Below are 23,498 nucleotides of genomic sequence, written 5' to 3'. Positions count from 1 at the left end.
ATTTCTATAGAAAATTTTGTCAAAAATGTTATTTCTATAGAAAATGTTGCCAAAAGTTTATTTCGATAGAAAATTTTATCAAATTTTTTTTTCTATTGAAAATCTTGTCATTATTTTATTACTATAGAAAATTTTGTCAAAAATTGTATTTCTATAGAAAATTTTGTCAAAATTCTATTTCTATAGAATATTTTGTCATAATTTTAGTTCTATAGAAAATGTTGCCAAAATTTCATTTCTATAGAAAATGTTGTCAAAATTTTATTTGCAAAGAAAATTTTGTCAAAATTTTATTTCTATAGAAAATGTTATTTCTATAGAGAATTTTGTCACAATTTTATTTCTATAGAAAATTTCATTTCTATAGAAAATTTTGTCAAAATTTTATTTCTATAGAATATTTTGTCATAATTTTAGTTATATAGAAAATGTTGCCAAAATTTCATTTCTATAGAAAATTTTGTCAAAATTTTATTTCTATAGAAAATGTTATTTCTATAGAGAATTTTGTCGAATTTTATTTCTATTGAAAATTTTGTCATTATTTTATTACTATAGAAAATTTTGTCAAAATTTTATTTCTATAGAAAATTTTGTCAAAAATTTTATTTCTATAGAAAATTTTGTCAAAATTTTATTTCTATAGAAAATTTTGTCAACATTTTTTTTTTATGTACTTGATGTTTATCACTACGTAAACTAACCTTCTTCAAATCTATTCCCATTCTTAATTTATTTTCTAAGAGAATATGGGATTCATGACATAACCACATGTTTGCAAAATAATTTGTGACTCATTGTTGGAATCAGCGTCATTAGGATGATTCCAAGACATCTAGGCATTTTCCAAGGTTATTTAGATTCCAAGAAATTCCAATACTATCATCAGTTAACGACAGTTAAATGTAACGTCTAATTTTTCATTTTTCTTTCTATCCACAAAGCGCAACATAAATCAATAGTAGTGAGAAAGGTCGCTTACACTTTGGACAATTTGGCAATTAACTCCCGAACACTTCTTCTATACTCCAAACAAAGGTTGTAGCATTGAATTAACTTCAGGTAATATTTGTTGCACGAACAATGGAGACAAGGAAAATTCATAAATTCTAATTAACGTTGGCCATGCCACAAATATCAAACCGTTAGAAGTAAGTCGAAGTAAGCGGGAGAGAAGAAGAAGGCGTTGCGTAGTCAACCGCCAAAAAGGTTCCGCACGTAAACAACATAAAGTAGGCGCCAGCAAAACATAACGTTATGTTTTTTTTGTTGTTTTCTTACCATATTCCACAAAATATAGATGACTCAACTGATATGGAATAGAATGACGGACGCAATGAGTGACTGTTTTTATTGTCAAATATTTTTCCATTTTATGCCCATAATTGCAATGTTGGAAAAATTATTTCTAACATGCCACATTCATTTGATGTTGATGGTGCAGAAATAGTGATCCATCTATACCACCATACGCAATTAATAACTCGTTGACTCGCTGGCGTGCAGCTAATGAGAATGTGATACTCTATGTTGTTTTGTGTACACTGAAAAAACTTGAAAAGCCATCCACAGGGAACTACATAGTAACCGAATGGAATAAAATAGAGACATTTCTAAAGTTTTCGAACTCAAGACAATGGAAATTAAAATTTTCTTATAAAATTTCTTTTTTACCTTGCTGTGATTTTTTTACAGAAACCCGTATCGATCAATCTAGCTGAATTAAAATTTTTATTTTTACCAAATAACTTATTGAGTCTTCCAGCTGTAGAAAAATATATATCCTAGCTGAATATACATTTGTTATAGAAAGTCTTTATTTGCACTGAATGATTTAAATAAATAAATATTTTTTGTCTTTTGGAAATCCTTATTCAGCTAGGCTTCATCAATCGGTCGCCTTAAATTCTTATTTATCGGAAAAATAATAAATAATACATAATGAAAATTCTATATTTTAATTATAAGGCTTTTCTAGGTGTACAGATAAAAATTAAATGTATTGAAATAAATAAATAATTGTTTCTTATGAAAAACCCTTATTCAGCATAGCTGAATTAGGTATTATTCAGCTATTCAGCCAGCTGAATATACATTTCTTATAGAAAGTCCTTATTTATACTGAATTATTTAAATAAATAAATAATTTTGCTTATGGATATCCTTATTCAGCTAGGTTGCATCAATCGATTCCCTTAGATTACTATTTATAATAATATAATGAGAAACCAATAATTTAATTATAAAACTTTGTCTTGTTGTGTGGGTAAACATTAAATATATTAAATAAATAATTTTTTCTTATGAAAAACCTTATTCAGCATAGCTGAATTAAGTATTACCTGAGGAAAATCAAAATCATTTTATCCAAATTAAAGTTTTGTTATGATAAGCCGTATTCAGCTTGATTGCATTGAGGTTTTCTTATAGGAAATTGTATTAAAAATGGCTGGATTTATGCCAGCCCATTTGTTACCTCAGCTGAATAATAGATTTCATATAGAAAATCTTATTCAGCCAGTCTGAATTGCGTATACATATTTCCCACGAAGAACTCATGACGTAAAAGGTAGAATTTCCCTATTTTCAATGAGTGTGAGTCTAATCTATTTGTGTCCCAACGATAGGAGACCGTTAAATAAATAACTTTTTATGAAAAAAAAAACTCTATTCAGCATAGCTGAATTAAATATTACCCGGGGGTAATCAAAATCAGTTTGGCTTATTTAAAGTTTTGTTATTAAAAGCCTTATTCAGCTTGATTGTAAGCTATAGGAAGACCTTAATACCGAGATCGAATTATGACAAGCCATATAGTGGTAGGCATCATTTATAGAAGGCGGAAATACTTCTGAATATCTCCTTCATTGCTGTGTGGTATAACCAGAGAGAATAAAAAGACAAGAGGACGAAACTGTGAAGCGAAACTGCTTCAGTAGGTGGCAGTCATGAGGAAAATTTCTCTAATATCATGCAGTTTTTGTCGGCGCTTCTCTCAAATATCATACAGTTTGTGTCGGCGTCACCCAGTTCAGTTCTCTGCCGGCTTTACGAAACGTAAGGAAAATAGGATTTAGAACCTACTTTGTAGTAACTTATTTTCTTTTTTATAAATGTTTTCATTGAATTAAATTTTTTGGCAGATAATTTGAAATTATAACTGCCGATGCCTTTATAAACAATTTATCAAAACAGCGCTTCGACCGCAACGTCGGTAATACAAAAGCTGCAAACATTGTGCGACATCTATACGGTTGACATTTATTGTTTTTGTAGAAGAGAAATTTTCGTCCTCTTGTTTTCTTAATACTCTCTTGTATAACCACGACCAGTTTTGCAAGTATTGGAAATATTTCCCAAAATCGGGAATATTTTTTTCGTGGATGGGTACAATTTACTATTTTTTTCCTAAGAATTTTTTTTATTGCGAAATTATTTCGTAAGGACTCATCTGAGTTCATATCGGCACAACAACGCCTTTTGGTCGATCACCAAATTTTATTTCTTGACTATTTAGAAATAAGTTTTGAACTCCCAATTTTATTTCTCGAGCATTTAGAAGACGATTTGCATAAGAAAAAAAATTCGATGACTATTTTATAACAAACATTGCATATTTTTCCAAATTTTAATTTTCTACGGATTTTCTACAGCAGAATCTATATCTTTACTTCTTTCAAAAAACTTGCCAAAAATGTATTGGGGATTTTTGTGGGGAATTATAAATTAAATTGGGAATGAAAGCGTTTCATTTTGGCGACAAGAGCCCAGTGACCACGACTAAATTTTTTAATATTTTTAGTTGATTTTCTTCAAGTGTGTAAGCATAACGGTCGCTTAAGTTACTTGTTTGTTTTTATTCCGTGCTCCTGCTTTTATGGCCATTCAATCAGTACAGCAACAAAGACCCAATAGTCATCACCACGCAAAAAAAATGGACCAATCGATTGGCTGACCTCAAGAACCTAACCATAAATAGTTTTTGATGTAATTCTAAATTACTTTGTCCTCATTTTAGTTTTCTAATGTAGCATTCGATTGCCCCATTCCTATTTGAAGACATGCATTCTATGCTGTGACCATTTCAACCTCCCATCGATATGTGGTGTAAGCATGCACCACAATGCATTTAGTCGAGATGATGGCAACATTAAAGCTTTCCAAAACATTTGTGGGACAATTACATCAAACGTCCAAATACGCTGACATTATGTGAGGCGGTGACTCGTATTAATCTGATTCTCTAATGATACTCCCATTTTTGTGGCCATTGATGGGTTTAGTTTTTTTTTTATAAGCCTATTGCGTGTATTACAGCCGTTTTGGTGATAATAGATTTCATTTTTAAATTTCCTAATTATGGTCATGGAGATGTGATCCTCATTTTTTTCATGTTAATTTTGTTTTTTTTTTTTTTTTAATCGATAAGAGTTTAAGAACTTCGGTAGACAGCGCTTAGGATAGAGAGACACCTTTGAACTATCCCGCTTAGGCCTATTTCGAAAAAATTTGTATTTCAAAATTGTTTAGTACGGATGTCATAAATTACTAAAGTATACAACAAACATTTGGAAACTTAAAGTTTCCATAAAGAAACATTCTAGCTGAATTCAAATTCATACGGAATAATATATTGGTTTAATGCGATAATCTATACGATATAATGTTACACCCAGAAAAAAAGTGAACCCGCCATGAAAGAAAATGTAGGTTTATATTAGAAAATTTTAAGTAAAATATTTTAGTAATTGCAAACATGATACAAATAAGTTCAAAATTTTTGTCAAATTGAAGAAAATTTATTGGAAGTAATATTTTTTTCTGTTGTTTAATAAAATTTCATATATTGAAAGAAAAAATTGGAATTAAAAATTGTTAAAATGTCTTTAGTGCTATATAAAGTTCAATTTAAGAAAAATTTTAGTTATTTGAGGAACTTATGAATTCCCTAGCAAAAAAAAATTGAAGTTCTTCTAAAGGCACAACTTTAATATACCGATTTTTAGGGCACGATGAGTAGAATCTAAATCCGATATAATTTGAAAAATTCATTGCCAGAATTTGAAATATTTTCACTTTAAATGACAATTGAGTTAAAGTTAAAAACAAATGTGGCCACTGTGCAAAAACTATAGAGGGGGCAGTATACACCCATATATTCATTGCTCATTTGATGAAATTATTTCGGATTTAGATTCTACTCATCGAGCCCTAAAATTTAGTATATGGGTGCCCCCTCTATAGTTTTTGCACAGTGGTCACATTTGTTTTTCACTTTAACTCAATTGTCATTTAAAGTGAAAATATCTCAAATTCTGGTAATGAATTTGATGAAATTATATCGGATTTAGATTCTAAATCGTGCCCTAAAATTTGGTATATGGTTGTATACTGCCCCCTCTATAGTTTTTGCACAATGATCGTTTTTATACCCTGCGCCACACTGTGGAACAGGGTATTATAAGTTAGTGCATATGTTTGCAACACCCAGAAGGAGACGAGATAGACACATGGTGTCTTTGGCAAAAATGCTCAGGGTGGGCTCCTGAGTCGATATAGCCATGTCCGTCTGTCCGTGAACACATTTTTGTAATCAAAGTCTAGATCGCAGTTTTAGTCCAATCGACTTCAAATTTGGCACAAGTATGTGTTTTGGCTCAGAAAGAATAGAACCCTATTGATTTTGGAAGAAATCGGTTCAGATTTAGATATAGCTCCCATATATATCTTTCACCCTATATGGACTTATATGGCCCCAGAAGCCAGAGTTTTACCCTAATTTGCTTAAAATTTTGCACAAGAAGAACAATGAACACTATAGTCAAGTGTACCAAATTTTATTGAAATCGGTTCAGATTTAGATATAGCTCCCATATATATCGTTCGCCCGATTTACACTCATATGACCCCAGAGGCCAATGTTTGCTCCGATTTAGTTGAATTTTTGCACAGGGAGTAGAATTAGCATTGTGGCTATGCGTGCCAAATTTGGTTGAAATCGGTTCAGATTTAGATATAGCTCCCATATATAGCTTTCGCCCGATTTACACTCATATGACCACAGAGGCCAATTTTTTGCTCCGATTTAGTTGAAATTTAGCACAGGGAGTAGAATTAGCATTGTAGTTATGCGTGCCAAATTTGGTTGAAATCGGTTCAGATTTAGATATAGCTCCCATATATATGTTTTCTGATTTCGACAAAAATGGTCAAAATTCCAACATTTTCCTTTTTCCTGCTTAGTCGAAAAGTTGTAAAAATTACTCTAATTTTCCTAAACTTCTAACACATATATATCGAGCGATAAATCATATATTATATATTTTTTACTAACATTGTGTTCCACCCTAGTGCATTAGCCGACTTAAATTTTGAGTCTATAGATTTTGTAGAAGTCTATCAAATTCTGGACAGAATCGAGTGATATTTAAATGTATGTATTTGGGACAAAACTTTATATATAGCCCCTTCACATTTGACGGATGTGATATGGTATCGAAATTTTAGATCTACAAAGTGGTGCAGGGTATAATATAGTCGGCCCCGCCCGACTTTAGACTTTCCGTACTTGTTTTATTTTAACTATTTGTTCTTTTTAAAGTTAACTTTATTTTTTCTCTGTTAAGCACTTAGCAGAGCTCTGTTAACGCTCTGTTAACGTTAAGACAATGTTATCATAAATTTTAAAGTTAACTTTATTTTCACGGACATGAGTGACATAGCATGCGTGAATGCGTCCGTTGATTGAAGAGTTGAATTTTCTCTTTGAAAGCAATAGCTTTATTAGAGTGCTTCAAACTGAAAAATATCAACCCTTCCTTCAACGCACGGATTAACGCATGATATGTAACTCAACCATAAGAATGAATTAAAAATCGTAAAAAAAATCGTAAAAAATTAGTTATTTGCCAAATTATCATACATTCTTTTATAATCACATCGAAAACACTGAATTCAGAGGCCACCCTCAAAAGTGATTCAAATTCAGTGCAACGGATGTTGAAATAGTGGACATTCGTCCAAGCCCATGTTAAATTCATCGCTTCTGGGCCAATTTTGCACCACTTCCGGATTCAAACAAAAAAACATTTTCACTACAACTTCCCCCATTTTAGGAAATTATGAACTTAGTAATATTTAGTAAAATTTAATATTTATCAAATTTAGTAAAATTTCGTACTTCATTCGTATAAAACTTTTTTTCTCATTTTTAGTTCACGCCATTAAAGTAAGCAAAAATAATTAAATTTAAAAAAAATATTCACATTTGGCAAAATTTAACTAAAATTAATTGTTACGAACTAAAATAAAGTTAAATGGGCTATAATAAATTTCGTTGTCTTTTTTTAGATCTATTAAGCTTAGCTGAATTCTTATTTTCCTATAAGTACGACTGAATTGATATCTTCCCTGAAAAAATTCTATTGAATTACAATTTTATTTAAGACTACCATATTCAAATAGATTCCATTAAAGATTTCCATAATGAAATTCTGCTGAATTTTAATAATTTCCCAATAAAATATCACTAAGCCCAGCTGAATTAAATTTTTCCTTGAGAAAAACTTTATCACAATGGACTGAATAGTCTAAGTGAGCCTGAATCTTAATCGGGCTTTAACCTTGAGAAAAACTTATTCTAACTGGCTTAATTAAAATTTTATTGAAAAATACCTTGTTAAAATAGCTAGAATTAAAGTTTTACATAAAAAAATCTTATTCAGCTCAGCTGAATTAAAGTTTTTCTTCAGCCTATTTTATTAAGTTTTAGTATTGAATTACAATTTTATTGTGATTTTTTTACAGAAAACCTTATCTATCAGTCAAGCTGAATTAAAATGTTTATTTTCACCAAATACCTTATTCAGACCTCCAGCATGTAGGGGAAAAAATATCTATCTTATCTGCATATACATTTGTTATAGAAAGATCTTACTTATATACTGAATGATTTAAATAAATAAATAATTTTTGGGAAATCCTTATTCAGCCAGGCTTCTTCAATCGGTCGCCTTAAATTCCTACTTATTGGACAATATCAATATTTTATTCAGCCGCCACCCTTCCTTTAGAAAATGTTTTTTTAAGCCTACCTAATTTTAAATAGATTCAATTGAAGTTTTTAATTTAAAACCCATCTGAATTTTTATTATTTCCCATTAAAAAATCACTATAGCCAAGCTGAATTAAATTTGTCATTGGGAAAAAATGTATTCGAACTGGAAGAATTAATTTTTTTTTTTTTTTGAAAAATACCTTATTGAAATAGCTATAATTTGAGTTTTACATAAAAAAATATCTTATTCAGCTCAGCTGAATTAAAGTTTTTCTTCACAATATTATATTACAATTGTATTTAAGACTATACGCAAAGAAGGAATAATAGGATCACCTCAAACATCTTTCAAGAGCATAAGGACTATATATGGACTAAGGAACTTGTATTTATCCCTAATTGCTAGATATCTCTCTCTCTATATCGAACACAATGTATGTTAATTACATTGTGACTTAAAAATATTTCCCACAATCAATCACTCTGTAATTTTGACAGTCATCATAGCTTACATCCACAGTGAATTATTTAACACTCACAACTATAGGGTCATACGGATGTGACCCCACATATTAATGTTATTGTATGTTAACTCACAAATTCTTTACTATCTAAGAAATATGATAGGAATGGTATTGCATGTATGTAACAATTGATTCAATTTATGAATGTAACAATTAACACATAGTTCAGGGTTCAACGGGGCTTTTTTTCCGAAATTCCTTAATTTGGAAGATTACACAATTTGATTCACTACAAGGCATCTTTGGACATCTTTATCATTAATCTAATTTATGTAATTCATGGATAAATTAATTTAGTTTTCATGGCACCTAAAGCAAATAGCTACAAAAAAACTATTTTGGGGGAAGAAACACGATACATATGAGTAGGTTTATTTATTACCGACCTATGCTGAACACAAGTGCAGCTTTAGTCCTCATACAAAAATAATTCCATTCACGGTTGCCACAGTTGATAGAATTCTACCACAAATGGTAGATTTTTTACTGTTTAGTAGATTGGTAGAATTCTTGATGTTTTGGTAGATTTTGCAAAATATACATACCTCTCCAAATAAGAGGAGAGATAGAAATAAACAAGTAAGAAAGTCTAAAGTCGGGCGGTGCCGACTACATTATACCCTGCACCACTTTGTAGATCTAAATTTTCGATACCATATCACATCCGTCAAATGTGTTGGAGGCTATATATAAAGGTTTGTCCCAAATACATACATTTAAATATCACTCGATCTGGACAGAATTTAAGAGACTTCTACAAAATCTATAGACTCCAAATTGAAGTCGGCTAATGCCTAGTGTACTACTAACATTGTGGAACACAATGACTAGACTTTGATTACAAAAATGTGTTCATGGACAGACGGACATGGCTATATCGACTCGGGAGCCCACCCTGAGCATTTTTGCCAAAGACACCATGTGTCTATCTCGTCTCCTTCTGGGTGTTGCAAACATATGCACTAAGTTATAATACCCTGTTCCACAGTGTGGCGCAGGGTATAAATATTGTAAAATTTTCAATAGAAATACAATTTTCTATTTTCCATAGAAATAAAATTGTGATTGCAATAGAAATAAAATTTTGACAAAATTTGTTATAGAAATAAAATTTTGACAAAATTTTCTATAGAAATAAAATTTTGACAAAATTTGTTATAGAAATAAAATTTTGAAAAATTTTCTATAGAAATACAATTTTCACAAAATTTTCTATAAAAATAAAATTTTGACAAAATTTTCTATAGAAATAAAATTTTGACAAAATTTTCTATAGAAATAAAAATTGTGACAAAATTGTCTATAGAAATACAATTTTGACAAAATTTTCTATAGAAATAAAATTTTGACAAAATTTTCCATAGAAATAAAATTTTGACAAAATTCTCTATGGAAATAAAAATTGTGACAAAATTTTCCATAGAAATAAAATTTTAACAAAATTTTCCATAGAAATAAAATATTGACAAAATTTTCCATAGAAATAAAATTTTGACAAAATTCTCTATGGAAATAAAATTTTGACAAAATTCTCATGAAAATAAAATTGTGACAAAATTTTCTATATAAATAAAATTTTGACAAAATTTTCTATAGAAATAAAAACTTTTCCATAGAAATAAAATTTTTACAAAATTTTCTATAGAAATAAAATTTTTATAAAATTTTTACAAAATTTTCCATAGAAATAAAATTTTGACAAAATTTTCTATAGAAATAAAATTTTGACAAAATTTTCTATAGAAATAAAAATTGTGACAAAATTGTCTATAGAAATTAAATTTTGACAAAGTTTTCTATAAAAATAAAATTTTGGCAAAATTTTCTATAGAAATAAAATTTTGGAAAAATTTTCTATAGAAATAAAATTTTAAAAAATTTTCTATAGAAATAAAAATTGTGACAAAATTTTCTATTGAAATTAAATTTTGACAAAATTTTCTATAAAAATAAAATTTTCCATAGAAATAAAATTTTGAAAAAATTCTGTACGGAAATAAAAATTGTGACAAAATTTTCTATAAAAATAAAATTTTGACAAAATTTTCCATAGAAATAAAATTTTGACAAAATTCTCTATGGAAATAAAATTTTGACAAAATTCTCTATGGCAATAAAATGTTGACAAAATTTTCTATATAAATAAAATTTTGACAAAATTTTCGATAGAAATAAAAATATTTTGTCACAATTTTTATTTCTATAGAAGATTTTGTCAACATTTTATTTCCATAGAGAATTTTGTGAAAATGTTATATCAATGGAAAATTTAAAATTAAATTTTGACAAAATTTTCTATAGAAATAAAAATTATGACAAAATTTTCTATAGAAATTACATTTTGACAAAATTGTCTTTAAAAATAAAATTTTGACACAATTTTCCATAGCAATAAAATTTTAATAAAATTTTTCATAGAAATACAATTTTGATTTGTTTAAGTTTGGTAGATTTTTGGTAAGTTTTTCTTACCTGAATCGACCTCCTGAAAAGTATATTCAATGCTTAGAAATGTATGGACTACCCAACACTTTACACCCCTGATTCTAAAATTGTCATTGGAAATTGATTTGCAAATCATTAATATTGGAATCGTTTTCATTACACTCATATTTTTTTTTTTTTTTGCTGTTTTAGCAGACTTTTCGTTTGTTTCTACTACTAGTTATGGATTCAGCTCCGGAATTAACTCCAATTAATAGCCAATACACATAGATTTAAGTGGGATATTATTTCAATTTAATTTAATACATATTAATAACACTATAATAATATTTTAACCATGTTACTCCACTACTATAATTTCTAAGAAATAATCTTGTTGTACAGAAAATACTAAAAAAAATAACTAAAATTTGTGAATGCGTGGCATAAAAGTAGAAAAGAAATAAAAAGGCACTGGTTTAGAATTTGAACCAAAATGTATGGGCTTTATTTAATAAATTATTGTTCGTCAAACAATATTTACCTTCGTAGAAGCGAGAGAGTCTCAAAGAGAATGACAAAAAGCTTGGATGCCGAAAGGCGGGGGTTGATGACATTTGACGTTAGAAAATGTCCTTATTTTCGTACCGAAAGGCAGAAAAAGGCATAGACAAATCCTAACGGAGGGATTACACTTGAAAATGATTATATGACTGAACAAAGCTAAAAAAACGGCATTTGAACTTAAACATTGCCGCCCGCCTTGCAACATCCAGCCATGTTGCAAAATTTAAACATAAGTTAAATAATATTTACATGTTACATAATGAAAGTATACAGGATGTACATTTCAGTTTACAAAAAAGAGCATTTTATTTTAGTTCAATTCTTTTTTTTTCTCTTGTTATGGTGTCCAATTCATGTTTCATTTTTTCCAAAACATATTATTTACAAATGTGCTCGTTAAGCACGCGATCGTAAATGGACTCGTCAAGCCCGATCGTTGTTATTAAAAATTTTTTTAAAAAATTTGACTCGGAAGAGCCGGGTGTCGAGGACTCGTAAAGTCAGAAGGCAGTTGAAGACTACCTTACACCCAAGTGTGATATGGGGTGGCGAAGCCACAAACAATTCTCCTGGAGGAACCCCAGAAGCCGTCGTGAACGGTTTTTTATTGGTTGCTGTTGCAACATTGTCGGCCAGAATGGCAGAATCAGTAGTCGTACTGATGGTATGTTCATCGGCAAGGGGTGCGATGCTAGAATTAATCTCCCGTTCCTCATCCAACATGGGGACGTCGTCCTCAGACTCTGGAAGGGTAGCAGCCATCTTTGCTATGTTTTCTATCTATGAAAATATAGAAAGATTTCGGAACGGAAAACCAAATTAACATAATGGTCAGGGTGACCAGAAACCGTAGGTCGCCTTACAACTTGTAGTCCGATCTATTGCGATTCGAACGCGGCCATCAACCCAAAGATTTTTCACGTAACAAAAACTAGGGAGGACGCGAGCATAACGCGACAGATAGACCTATGTTAACTCCCTAAAAGACAAGGATGTAATCCATTTGAACAAACGACGACCGTTAGTACCCGGATGAACATCGCGAATACGACATAATTTCCACGTAGTGGGGAGTAATAGTTCTCGTCGAGAATGTCGTGGACAAATCAAAAGTAGCATGTAAAGTTACCGCTTTCGTAGAAAAGCAGACAGTTTTGTAAATATAACCGTGATAAATAGCGTACTATAGGACAAGCTCAAACTCATGGCGTGTATTGCCCATTGACCCAGGCGCATTACCCAAATTATGGTACCCCGTCAATACGTCGTCAACGTACATGCACCTCCGTAGGACGTATGCATAAAGAGGAAACTCATTCTCCGTGCCGTCAGCCAATGGTAAAATATGTCAAAGTCACTGTTTAATTAAATAAAAAGTCCTGGATAGTATTTGCAGAGAATATCGTAGTTGTATTCAATGATGAAAAATCTAGAACGGGTCAACATATATATGTCTGTATACATCTGTGTGATATCGCAATTGTATACGAATTTATACAACCTCCACCTCAAAACGAGGAGAAATAAGTCTGATTGTTGAGTCGGACCGACGTGTAAAAATGTCATTCAAGGCAGTGAAAACCAATCGAAGTTAAATTGTCTTCTCCTCATTCGTAGGCGTAACCTAAACTGGCCCCATATGGTATAACCATATATACCCCCGGACAAAGTCGTGGTGAATCGTCTTAATTCATGGTTTTCACAAGAAGAATGCCTCATTTCGAAGAAAGTGTGTCAGGCAACCCGTCCTTGATTTCTGATTTGTCCGGAGAAATAAGTTTTGAGATGAAGAGTATCTTCACTCAGAATCCCGTCGGTTTGTCTTTTCATAATTTTACCCGCAAAGCTTATCTGAATCAGATAAGAGAGGACGTCGGGGAAGCTCTTCTAGTTCCCAAAGTGCGGAGACGTGTCTCGTCAAGACTAGTTCCCTCGGAGAGGTCCACAGTAGTCGTGTAGACTGAAATATTCGAAGCAGGGATAGGACCCGTGACAACCCAGCCGAAGACTGTGTTTTGCGCTAGTAATGATCCCAAAATATTCGTTCTCGTACCGTCCAACAAAATTTTCGGATAAAGATCCGCGCCCAACAGAAGGTCAACAGGACGACAAACAAATAAATTGGGGTCAGCCAAACGTAGATTTGGCATACTAGACACAATGTCACGATTTAGAGAAAAAGATGGCAGGTTGCCGGAAATGTTCGGAAGAACGTACGCTGTAGTCTCCAGTAGGAGCGACTCGTCTAGTGGGGTACCAATGCAAAGTGAACAAAGTTCTCTCGACGTGATCGAAACACTTTGATTCACACCAGAAATTGTAGCCGAAGTCGAAGACGTACTCAGTCCAAGTCGGTTCCGCAATCCTTCCGTAATAAAGGATGATTCCGAAGCGGGATCTATTAAGGCCCTAGCAGAATACGTGATACCCTGGTGAACGATATTCACCATTGCAGTCCCTAATAATACATTTCCAGTACGTGAAGTATGGAATACCTGTCTACTCGACGACCCAGAAACAATGCCAGTCGACGTAGAAGGTTGATCGGCATCCGGTGATGCCACTTCGGTATTTCGCGTAGCCGGTGCGGAAACGACCGGAGTAGTCCTAGGGCTATTCGACATATCACTATGCAAAAGAGTGTGGTGTCTTCTACCACATCTACCGCAATCATATGCGCTGGGACAATCATTTGTCACATGTCTGCGTGACAGACAATTCATACAACACTGATGGCGCTTAATCACATTCATCCTCTCAGGAACTGAAAGATTATGAAACCTAGAGCATGTTCTGAGGTGATGCTGTCGTCGACAGAGAACGCATAATCTGTCAGGAGAGGACTGGGAGGAACGAGGCGTACTTGTTGGGGGACGAGGTGCTTTCGCATTCGTGAAATGCGAACGAACTCTTTTGTTGGCCGGAGGCCTGGCGTCAATGCCGCGGATATCCCGAAGACATGTCAATGTCTGGATTCTTTCCGTGAGAAAGAAGTCCAAATCTGACCAAGAAGACAAAGCAGACTTTTCCTTAATACTCTGTTCCCAAAGTGTGACAGTACATTTCGGCAATCTTTGAAGGCATAAAAAGACGAGGATGGGATCCCAATCGTCAGTAGCCACATCGTAGATGGACATTGTCGAAATGCATGTCGAGATACCACGTTGTAACTTCTTCAGTCCTGAACTGGTCTCAGACTCCAAGACTGGCAAATCAAATAATAATTTGAGTTGGTGGTTCACCAGGAGGCGGGTATTATCATAAGTACCCTTTAGCGCCTTCCACGCAAGAGCGAAGCTTCTATGCGTGAGCGGAAATTTCGAAACCACATCGCGAGCTTCACCACTGGTTTTCTTGAGTAAATGACACAATTTTTCAATATCGCTAAGTCGGCTATTGTTAATATATACCGCTGTGAAGAAATCTCTAAATGTTGGCCAATTGAGAAAATCGCCGTCAAAAACATCTATATCACAAGGCGGCAGATTGAGACTGTGGGAGGAACTATTGTCTCCCCTAGAGCTAACGGAAGAACTGTGTGAGTCATCGGACCTATGAGAAACATTCAAAAGTAATGTTTGGTCCTCCAACCGAGACGATTTAGCAGAATGCTTAGATGGTGCACGTAGTTCCTCCAATTTACGTTGAATCGACTCCATGACATTCAGATAACAATTATAAGCCACGTCATATTTGCTGTCAGCAGCGGCGACTGCCTCGGTTGCGTTGCTCTGTGTGGACACAAAGTCAAGACATTCGTCGAATAAGCTCTTAACTTTTTCCCACAAAGACTTAGCCTCGGAACCATGACATTCTAGTCTATAGGCGGTTAAATCATCGTCTCGCAAACTGTGAAACTTCGTTTCAAATCGGACTACTGCGTCAGTTGCTCTTGTGAAAGCAGTCAGTGGTGTAGTAGTCATTATGACCAAGTACTGTCAAAATTAAAGGGCGAAAAAATTGACACGTGATGTCCAAAACTATCGGAAAGAGTATAAATCGATCCAAAAAACTACTTCGATTTGTCGTCGAACAAATGAAAACGCAGTTATTCCTCTCAGTGTATGCGAAAGTTGTATCGTCAACACACAATATTTTTCGCAGTGTACCGAAAGTACTAAAAATGTGAGTAAGGTAACGTGATTACCACAACAACACAAAAAATGAGATCAGAAAATTTCTCACAGTGTACGGAGTACAACCAATTTTTTACAGTGTATCGTCGATACACCAATTTCCTCACAGTGTATTGGAAATACCAGCTAAAATTAGCTCTGCAAGGTAAATTATAAGTATTTTAACTTTTTGTAAAAATTGGCGAAAAATTTCTCCAAGTGTATGAAAACACGTAAAGTTTCTTCCAGTGTATCGTAAATACAAGAAACCCTTTTTCGCGTGGCGAAATATATGCAAAATCTTTATTTGGAAAATATTACAATATTTTCCCAGTGTACCCTGTGTTCCAAAAGATTTTTGCAAGTGTATCGTGAATACAAAAAATATTTTCAGTGTATCGTAGAATACAAAGAATAATTTTTGCGTGGCGAATTATCGAAAAAATTGAAAACTTTATATATTACGAGAGAGTTTCTCTCAGTGTATATATTATCCAAAATTTCTCCCAGTGTACGTAGATACACAAAATTTGTGCAAGTGTATCGTGAATATCACTTGCCAAATGGAAAAATTACAAGACAATGAAAAGTCGTGAACTATAAATTGTAAAATGTCAACTTGACCGATTGTAGGGTGCACGGACTGTAAGATGCACACTACGAAACAGTAAGGTCCAACAACAACAATAATATATAAATAAAAAAGTTTCGTGGAAACTCAAATATGTCAGTATTACGATAATATAATATATAATAAATACTGTTATTTTATTGTTTGTATCGACCGACCGTAGGGTACACTACCACGTAACACGAACGATAATAGTAAACGACCGATATCCGTAGGAATCAACAATAAATACTTTTCTCAATTGAACCTGCAAAAAATTATTTTTATAATTTCGCGCCGTAAGCGACCCACGCTAATAAACCAACGTGTATGCAGTTCGAACGTATGTTGGATGTAACACCTGTGTGCGTACGTGTGTATAGCAAGTTGAACGGCAACTGTATAACACTTTACTATTGATGCCTATTGGCAAACCAATGCTTACAACCAATGCAATTGTTTTTGTTTTTTCTATGCAGATCGAAGATCAAAAAACCAAAAGAAAAACACAACAATGTATACGCAAACAAATGACAAAATACAGCGAAAATTAAATGCAACTTTGACGTTGAATATTTGGATGAAAACAAAGTGGAATTAAACGCACTTTTCAACACTTTAATGAGAATGTAACCGGGTATTAAAGACCGACGGATAATTTAATTTTGTTCTCGTAGAGATTTAATGTACAACCGATATAAAATACGAGTTGTAAAGCGACCGTAGGCGAGTGTTTATTTCTGTTTTTATTTATATTCACAGCGAAGGATATGCTCACTTTTTAATTATCACTGAAAGTACATACCTTGGTTGTTGATAATATAATTATATTTATGTGCAATAAATTGAAAATGCCTCGTAGAGGATGGTGATCGTCGATCGTTTGTTGTTGTTGTTGATTGGCGTAGCCTTTGCCTTCGAAGAAGAAATAAAAAACACCGAATTAATACTTTCCAATAATTATTCGGCTCGAATGGACCAATGAATGCGTGGCATAAAAGTAGAAAAGAAATAAAAAGGCACTGGTTTAGAATTTGAACCAAAATGTATGGGCTTTATTTAATAAATTATTGTTCGTCAAACAATATTTACCTTCGTAGAAGCGAGAGAGTCTCAAAGAGAATGACAAAAAGCTTGGATGCCGAAAGGCGGGGGTTGATGACATTTGACGTTAGAAAATGTCCTTATTTTCGTACCGAAAGGCAGAAAAAGGCATAGACAAATCCTAACGGAGGGATTACACTTGAAAATGATTATATGACTGAACAAAGCTAAAAAAACGGCATTTGAACTTAAACAATTTGAGTAAAATTTATTCATTTTTAGAAAAATATGAACTACTTTGTATGCATTTCGAATTTAGTTAAATTGTGTACTTCATGTACACGTTTTTCTCATTTTTAGTTCATGTCATTAAAGTAAGGAAAAAAGGTAACTAGAACAAGGGACATGTGTCTCACATTTGGTAAAATTTAATTAATATCAATGAATAAAGTTAAAATGTTTATAGAAATTTTCATGGACTTGTTTCTGTAATTGATTACAATTTCGTCTTATTCAGCAGTTAAGTTTGTTCAATAAATGGGTTTCCGTTACTGGATTAGTATTTTTTTTTTTTTGCAAACGGTACGGTACATTTTTAACAGACAGAACTACTGAAACCACTAACAACATCATAGTTTATAATGAATGTCCATCTACAATTTAATTATTGTAATATTTATAATTTTTCTTAAACAACACGAAATTATTCTCACTCTTCAAACTTTAAATATAGTCTCTCTTCGCAAAAGCAAAAAAACTGCGGAAATACCAACTTACCTTTTTTGGCTGTTATTACCGGTTACTTCTTTTGGATGTAACAACATCATAATAGTACCTAGAATATTTACAAACAGTTAAATGATAAATGTTTGTAATATTCATAATTTTCCCAAAATAAATAAAATTTTCAAATTCTTCCCACTTTCAATATTGTCTTCGTTCATAGAAACTCATATAAGATCCATCATAGTCTTATCCCAAAGCCATATTTTTATCAAGATGTTAGTTCTAGTCTTTCACTTTATCTATCTTTCCATGGCCTTTCCGTATTAAAAACCCAATGTTTTTAATATGAGGAAAATTCTTATGGCACATACATACATATTTCAAACGTATGTCATATCGTTAGTTGCAACATATCATTACAATCTCTTACAATGGGCATTTTTCTTTTTTTACCTGAATCGGGAATAACGAATTTTCCTTCCAGGTACTTCAGGTATAAACAAATTAAAAAAAAATGCTAGTCAATACTGACAACAAGATTATAACGCTACAATACATACATACATGCACGTATCTTGTTGTGGCAGTAGTTGTGGTGGTGGTGATTGTGTAAAATCCCTTTTTCTATTTCCCAAAAAAGGATAATAAGAAAATATGCACGTACGTCGTACTACCACCAATCTACTCCAATGCCAACAACGAATAACGAATGTCAATTACACAGACAGGGGTTAGGAACGGTGGTAGTAATGGACAAATGCATAAACCCTAGAGAAACACGACTAACTAATGCTCATTGTCCTTGCCAAGGGAAAGAGAAATGCTATAGGCTCACATTTTAAGGGATGACGTATAAAACCGGATTCATCTACGATTAGGTTGTCATTACAGATTTGTCTTTGAAACGTGATAGATCATAGATCGTTAGTTAGAAGGAAAACTAGAAGAAGAAGAGAAAAAAGAAAATCCATAAATAAGTTTACACGATAGCTTCCTTAAATTGTCTAAGGCTTAAAGGTACAGCACACACACACGCAATCTCAATTTCAAAAATCGAAAAATTCATTTCCAAAACAACAAACTAACCATCGCTACTCTCTTTTTTTTCTCCTTCCATTTGCAGCATCAAATTTAAGTGAGTAATCGAAAAAAAAACCAAACAAACAAAGAGTGCTATAACCACACAAAAAAAATGGGTGAACAAGAGGAAAAAGAGATTCCCCAAAGTGAAAGTACAACACAAGCTCAAGATGCCCCAGAAGTTGAGCCCAAAGAAACCGATAAAATGCTAGAGAAAAAGGACGAAAAACCAGCCGAGGATGCTAAAAGTAAATCGAGCTCAAAGCCTACAACTCCCACCGCAACGGAGAAAACGGATAAAAGCCCCACAAAAACAGAAGCCAACCCAGAGGAGTCGACCACAAAGAAAGATGAAATTATTGATATACCAGAGAATAATGAGAATGCCGCCAAATCGAATGGCGGTACTGATAATGACGAACGTAAAATGTCCGGTGAAGAACGTGAGGTTAAGCCAAAAAAGATACCGATTGGTGGTCTAAAATTACCCGGATTCTTTGTCAAATCTAAGCCCAAAGGCGATGGTGATGGAGCCGATGGTGAACTTTTGGAAAAGGAAAATAAAGTAGAAGCGGCTGTTGAGGAAAAACCAGTCAAAAAAGAAGAGAAACCCACAAAGACTATTGGTGAACGTTTGCGTAGCTTTTTTGTTAGAAAGCCAGCAGCAGAAAAACAAGCCAAACAGCAGGCCTCCAATGCTGATGCAGATAATAAAAGTGGTAAGTGAATTTATCCCATCTGCCCTGGAATAACCAAAACTAACATATATTTCTCTCTTTGTTCCTTGATTACAGAAGCAACTGCCGAAGCTGCCGCTGTCGATAACAATGAAGCCGATCAAACCGCTGATGCTCCTCCCAAAAAGCGTGGTCTTTTGAATGCCATTAAACTGCCCATAGCCAATATGGTGCCAAAGAAAAAATCCGATGATGATGTAGAACTCGGTATGGGAAAGGCAGGCCTTGCCTCAATGGAGACTTTAGATGATTCACTTAAAGATCAAGATTGTGTCGATAAGGCAACCGGCAAAAATGGTGTCGATGAAGTTGGAAAATTAAAGAAAACTCCCAGTGGTGAAATCAAACAAGCCAATGATGAAAAATCTCCCGATGATGGTGAAGAAGAACCCATATCATTTTGCCAACGTTTGCGCTCGTATAGATGTTCCGTAGATGATGCCCTTATAGCTTTGGGTATCCTTCTGTTTGTACTACTGATTGCCGTTATTGGCTATGTCCTCTCGCATGAGGGTAAAAGCTCTCCACCAATACGCCAAGGACGTTATATGGATGCTGTGACCAGTTGTGGCATGGTTGAGGGTTTGAAAGAAGATGGTGCCTTTGCCTTCCGTGGCATACCTTATGCTCTACCGCCAGTTGGGGAGAAACGTTGGCGGGCCGCCCAAGTAATTGATACCATCGATGATTGTTGGAATGGAACTCTGAAGGCTCATAACTCCAGTGAGCTTTGCACCCAAACTCTTGGCAATGGCACAGTGGTGGGAGATGAAGATTGTTTGTATTTGGATGTTGTTACCCCTCATGTTCGCTACGATAATCCCTTGCCTGTCATAGTGATGATTGGTGCTGATAGTTTAACTGGCCCATCACCGGGAATTCTGCGACCTTCTGCTCGTTTCTCCCGGTCACATGATGTTATATTTGTACGGCCTAATTTCCGTTTGGGGGCATTTGGCTTCTTGGCTTTAGATATGCTGACCAAAGACACCTATCCCCATACATCCGGAAATTATGCCCTAACCGACATCATAGCTGCCTTGAATTGGATTCAACTGAATATTCGTCACTTTGGAGGTGATCCAAAATCAGTCACATTGTTGGGATACCGTGCTGGTGCAACATTGGTCTCAGCCCTTATTACATCGAAGAAAGCTGAAGGACTCTACACTCGCGCTTGGATTTCTTCTGCCTCAGCAGTATTACCTGGTAAACCATTGGCCGATTCGGAGAGACGCAATGAAGAATTGGTGCAGGCCTTGGATTGCAAGGATGTAGCCTGTTTGCGTACAATCGAAGCTGAAAAAATTTGGGATGCCACACCCGATACTTGGTTACACTTCCCCGCTGATGTTCCCAGTCTGGAGGAGAATAGTACATCACATCATGAATGGTTGGTTTTGGATGGTGACATTTTGAAGGAACATCCAGCCGAGTCATGGAAGAAAGAACATGTGGGTAATCCAAAATTGGTAATGGGAACCACTGCCCATGAATCACACACTGATAAATTGCGTAAACGCTATGTCAACTGGACGGCTGAGGAAATACGTTCGTTCTTGGAATCCTCGAAAATTGGTGCTCTTAATTTAACCGATGAGGCTATACAGCGTTACAATGCCACCAATTACAAAGCCTTAGTATCATTGATCACCGATATTCGCACCATATGCCCACTGCTTATCAATGCCCGTCTACAACCATCGGTGCCATTCTATGTTGTCAGCCAGGGTGAGGGTGAAGATCAATTGGCCACCGTTGATGCCGATGTCCAGGCTATTCTGGGCCGTTATGAACCCCATACAGTGGAGCAAAGGCGATTTGTGTCGTCCATGCAGCAACTCTTCTACTACTATGTCTCCCACGGAACTGTCCCACAATACGATCCCCGTCGACGGGTATTGGATGTCGGTCAAGATCCCCTTTCACAAGAAGATCATGCCAATTGCAATTTCTGGATAAGTAATGATATTGTACCGCGTTATGCTCGTGTCGATTAAATCCTCCAAGGCAAACCAAATAGACATAATACAAACTACATCATATAGTTGGAGGAAGCGGCAGCTGGCCCAAGCATACGACTGACGTTTTTATGACTGATTTATACATACATACGACATGCAACAAGCTTCGTTTAACATTTAACTTTTGCGATATACACCTATACAGAAAGAAGAGCCAGGAGAGTACCAATGGCGGCCAGTTAACGTATTGATTTCACTGAGAGAACTGGTTCTAGGGACTCTGGATTAGGTGTTTGCTTTTCTTAAACTCAGAACTCTCGCTCACTCTCTGTCTCTCTCTCATCACACAAACTCACTCTAACCATGAGCTTTTTGAATCTCTTTTTTCCCTTCAGAGTGATGATAGTTTAGGAAAAGTATGGTGATATCGATTCTTAGTTCATATTAATTCTCATACCCCAACCCACCAAACACCCTTCACCATCCCCCACCCCTTCAACCCATTGAAATATTTTTAATTTTTGTAAAACACATAATTTCGCATTCATTTTATTTCGTTTTGAAACTATTCATGTAGTTGTATCCTCTCTCCCACTCTCGTGTTCTTCCCAATCTCTCGATCTTTTAAACTATCACTATCTCGAATTGGAAAGAAAAAATTGTCCTTAGTTTAGTAAGAAAATTTAGCATTTAAAAAAAAATTTTGTACATTTTTAATATAAGTTTTATTTTATACGTAAAAAAATATTATTAATAATATTATTATTATTATTTCTTTTTATTAAAATATTTAATAAGTTATGAACTACAAAAGAAAAATGAAACAAAAAATGCAAAACAAAACAAAAAAAGTAACTTATGCAAAATTAATTAATTAAATAACATCAACAACAACGTACAGACAACAAACATACATATTTTTATGTAATTTATATATAAAACAAACAACAACAAGCGATTAATACACACCCAATAAAACAAAAAAAAACATACTTTAAAAGTATAACCCTAATGTTTTTTCTAATTTTTTTTATAATGTCAAAACGATATCAGCAATAAAAAAATATACATACAACAAATAAAACCATACCCACACATTTACTCAAGCAAACAAAATGTATAGTCCATACTTTTGGTTCGACTAAAATCCCGATGGGGAAAAATCGTAATAATCACATTCCTAAACTCAAAAAATTTAGTTGTTCATAGCAGCAAAAATAATATACTAAAATAGCAGTTTTTGTCTGCTGAAAAAGGGAAATCAGTCAATGAAGTTGTTTCAACAAACATCTTTAATTGAAACATCAAACTTTTTTCTGTGTTGAAATAGCAAACAAATATGTTTGCTAAAATTTTTTCGATATTTTGAAATAAACCCCATAATGATATATATTCTACTTTCATTAAATATGTGAAAAAAAATTTCCTGCTACCGCCTATTTGGTTATGCAAAATTCGATGGACCGAAGGGAATTTATAATTTTATTCGGTTCAGCAGAAAAATTCAGCAAACTACTGACTATTTTACAGTATATAAGCAGCTCGAAAATACAGATAATTTGCTGATTTAGCTGTAAAACAGCAGTGAATGTTTGCTATTAACAGCAACCTTTTGTCTATTGGCCTTGATTAAAATGTTAATGGTTTTAAT

At 33.7% G+C, this 23,498-nt stretch overlaps 2 protein-coding genes across 7 annotated transcripts in view; one reads left to right on the top strand and one right to left on the bottom strand.

Moving 5' to 3' along the window:
* Nrt (Neurotactin) overlaps window positions 1–22,859 on the top strand; it is a 127,905-nt gene extending 105,046 nt beyond the window's left edge. For 5 of the 6 annotated variants that reach the window (XM_075307967.1, XM_075307966.1, XM_075307969.1 and 2 more), the window contains 2 exons: window positions 19,190–19,865; window positions 19,941–22,859. In XM_075307967.1, coding sequence (XP_075164082.1) covers window positions 19,259–19,865; window positions 19,941–21,883 — 2,550 coding nt within the window. In that variant the 5' untranslated portion in view covers window positions 19,190–19,258 and the 3' untranslated portion in view covers window positions 21,884–22,859. Of the gene's footprint in view, window positions 1–18,965; window positions 19,084–19,189; window positions 19,866–19,940 lie in introns of those variants that run through there. The other variant, XM_075307968.1, reaches the window with a different exon arrangement.
* On the bottom strand, window positions 11,483–17,588 carry LOC142235205 (uncharacterized). The gene is made up of 3 exons (XM_075306462.1): window positions 17,389–17,588; window positions 17,102–17,211; window positions 11,483–12,351 (listed from the first exon to the last, which is right to left on the bottom strand). The coding sequence occupies exons 1-3, from the start codon at window positions 17,459–17,461 to the stop codon at window positions 11,995–11,997; spliced, it is 540 nt and encodes a 179-aa protein (XP_075162577.1). The 5' UTR covers window positions 17,462–17,588; the 3' UTR covers window positions 11,483–11,994.
* Window positions 22,860–23,498: the final 639 nt, after the last annotated feature.

The sequence above is a fragment of the Haematobia irritans genome, chromosome 4 (assembly GCF_050003625.1).
Source record: "Haematobia irritans isolate KBUSLIRL chromosome 4, ASM5000362v1, whole genome shotgun sequence".
Classification (NCBI taxonomy): Eukaryota; Metazoa; Arthropoda; class Insecta; order Diptera; family Muscidae; genus Haematobia; species Haematobia irritans.
This window is presented reverse-complemented; position numbering and strand designations above follow the sequence as displayed.

Coding starts and splice junctions, on each gene's coding strand:
- LOC142235205 (XM_075306462.1), bottom strand. CDS start 17,461: ATGTCATCAACCCCCGCCTTTCGGCATCCAAGCTTTTTGTCATTCTCT. Junction 17,212..17,388: donor ACTCTCTCGCTTCTACGAAG/GTAAATATTGTT, acceptor TCTTCTTCGAAG/GCAAAGGCTACGCCAATCAA. Junction 12,352..17,101: donor TTATATTATCAACAACCAAG/GTATGTACTTTC, acceptor ATATTTTCATAG/ATAGAAAACATAGCAAAGAT.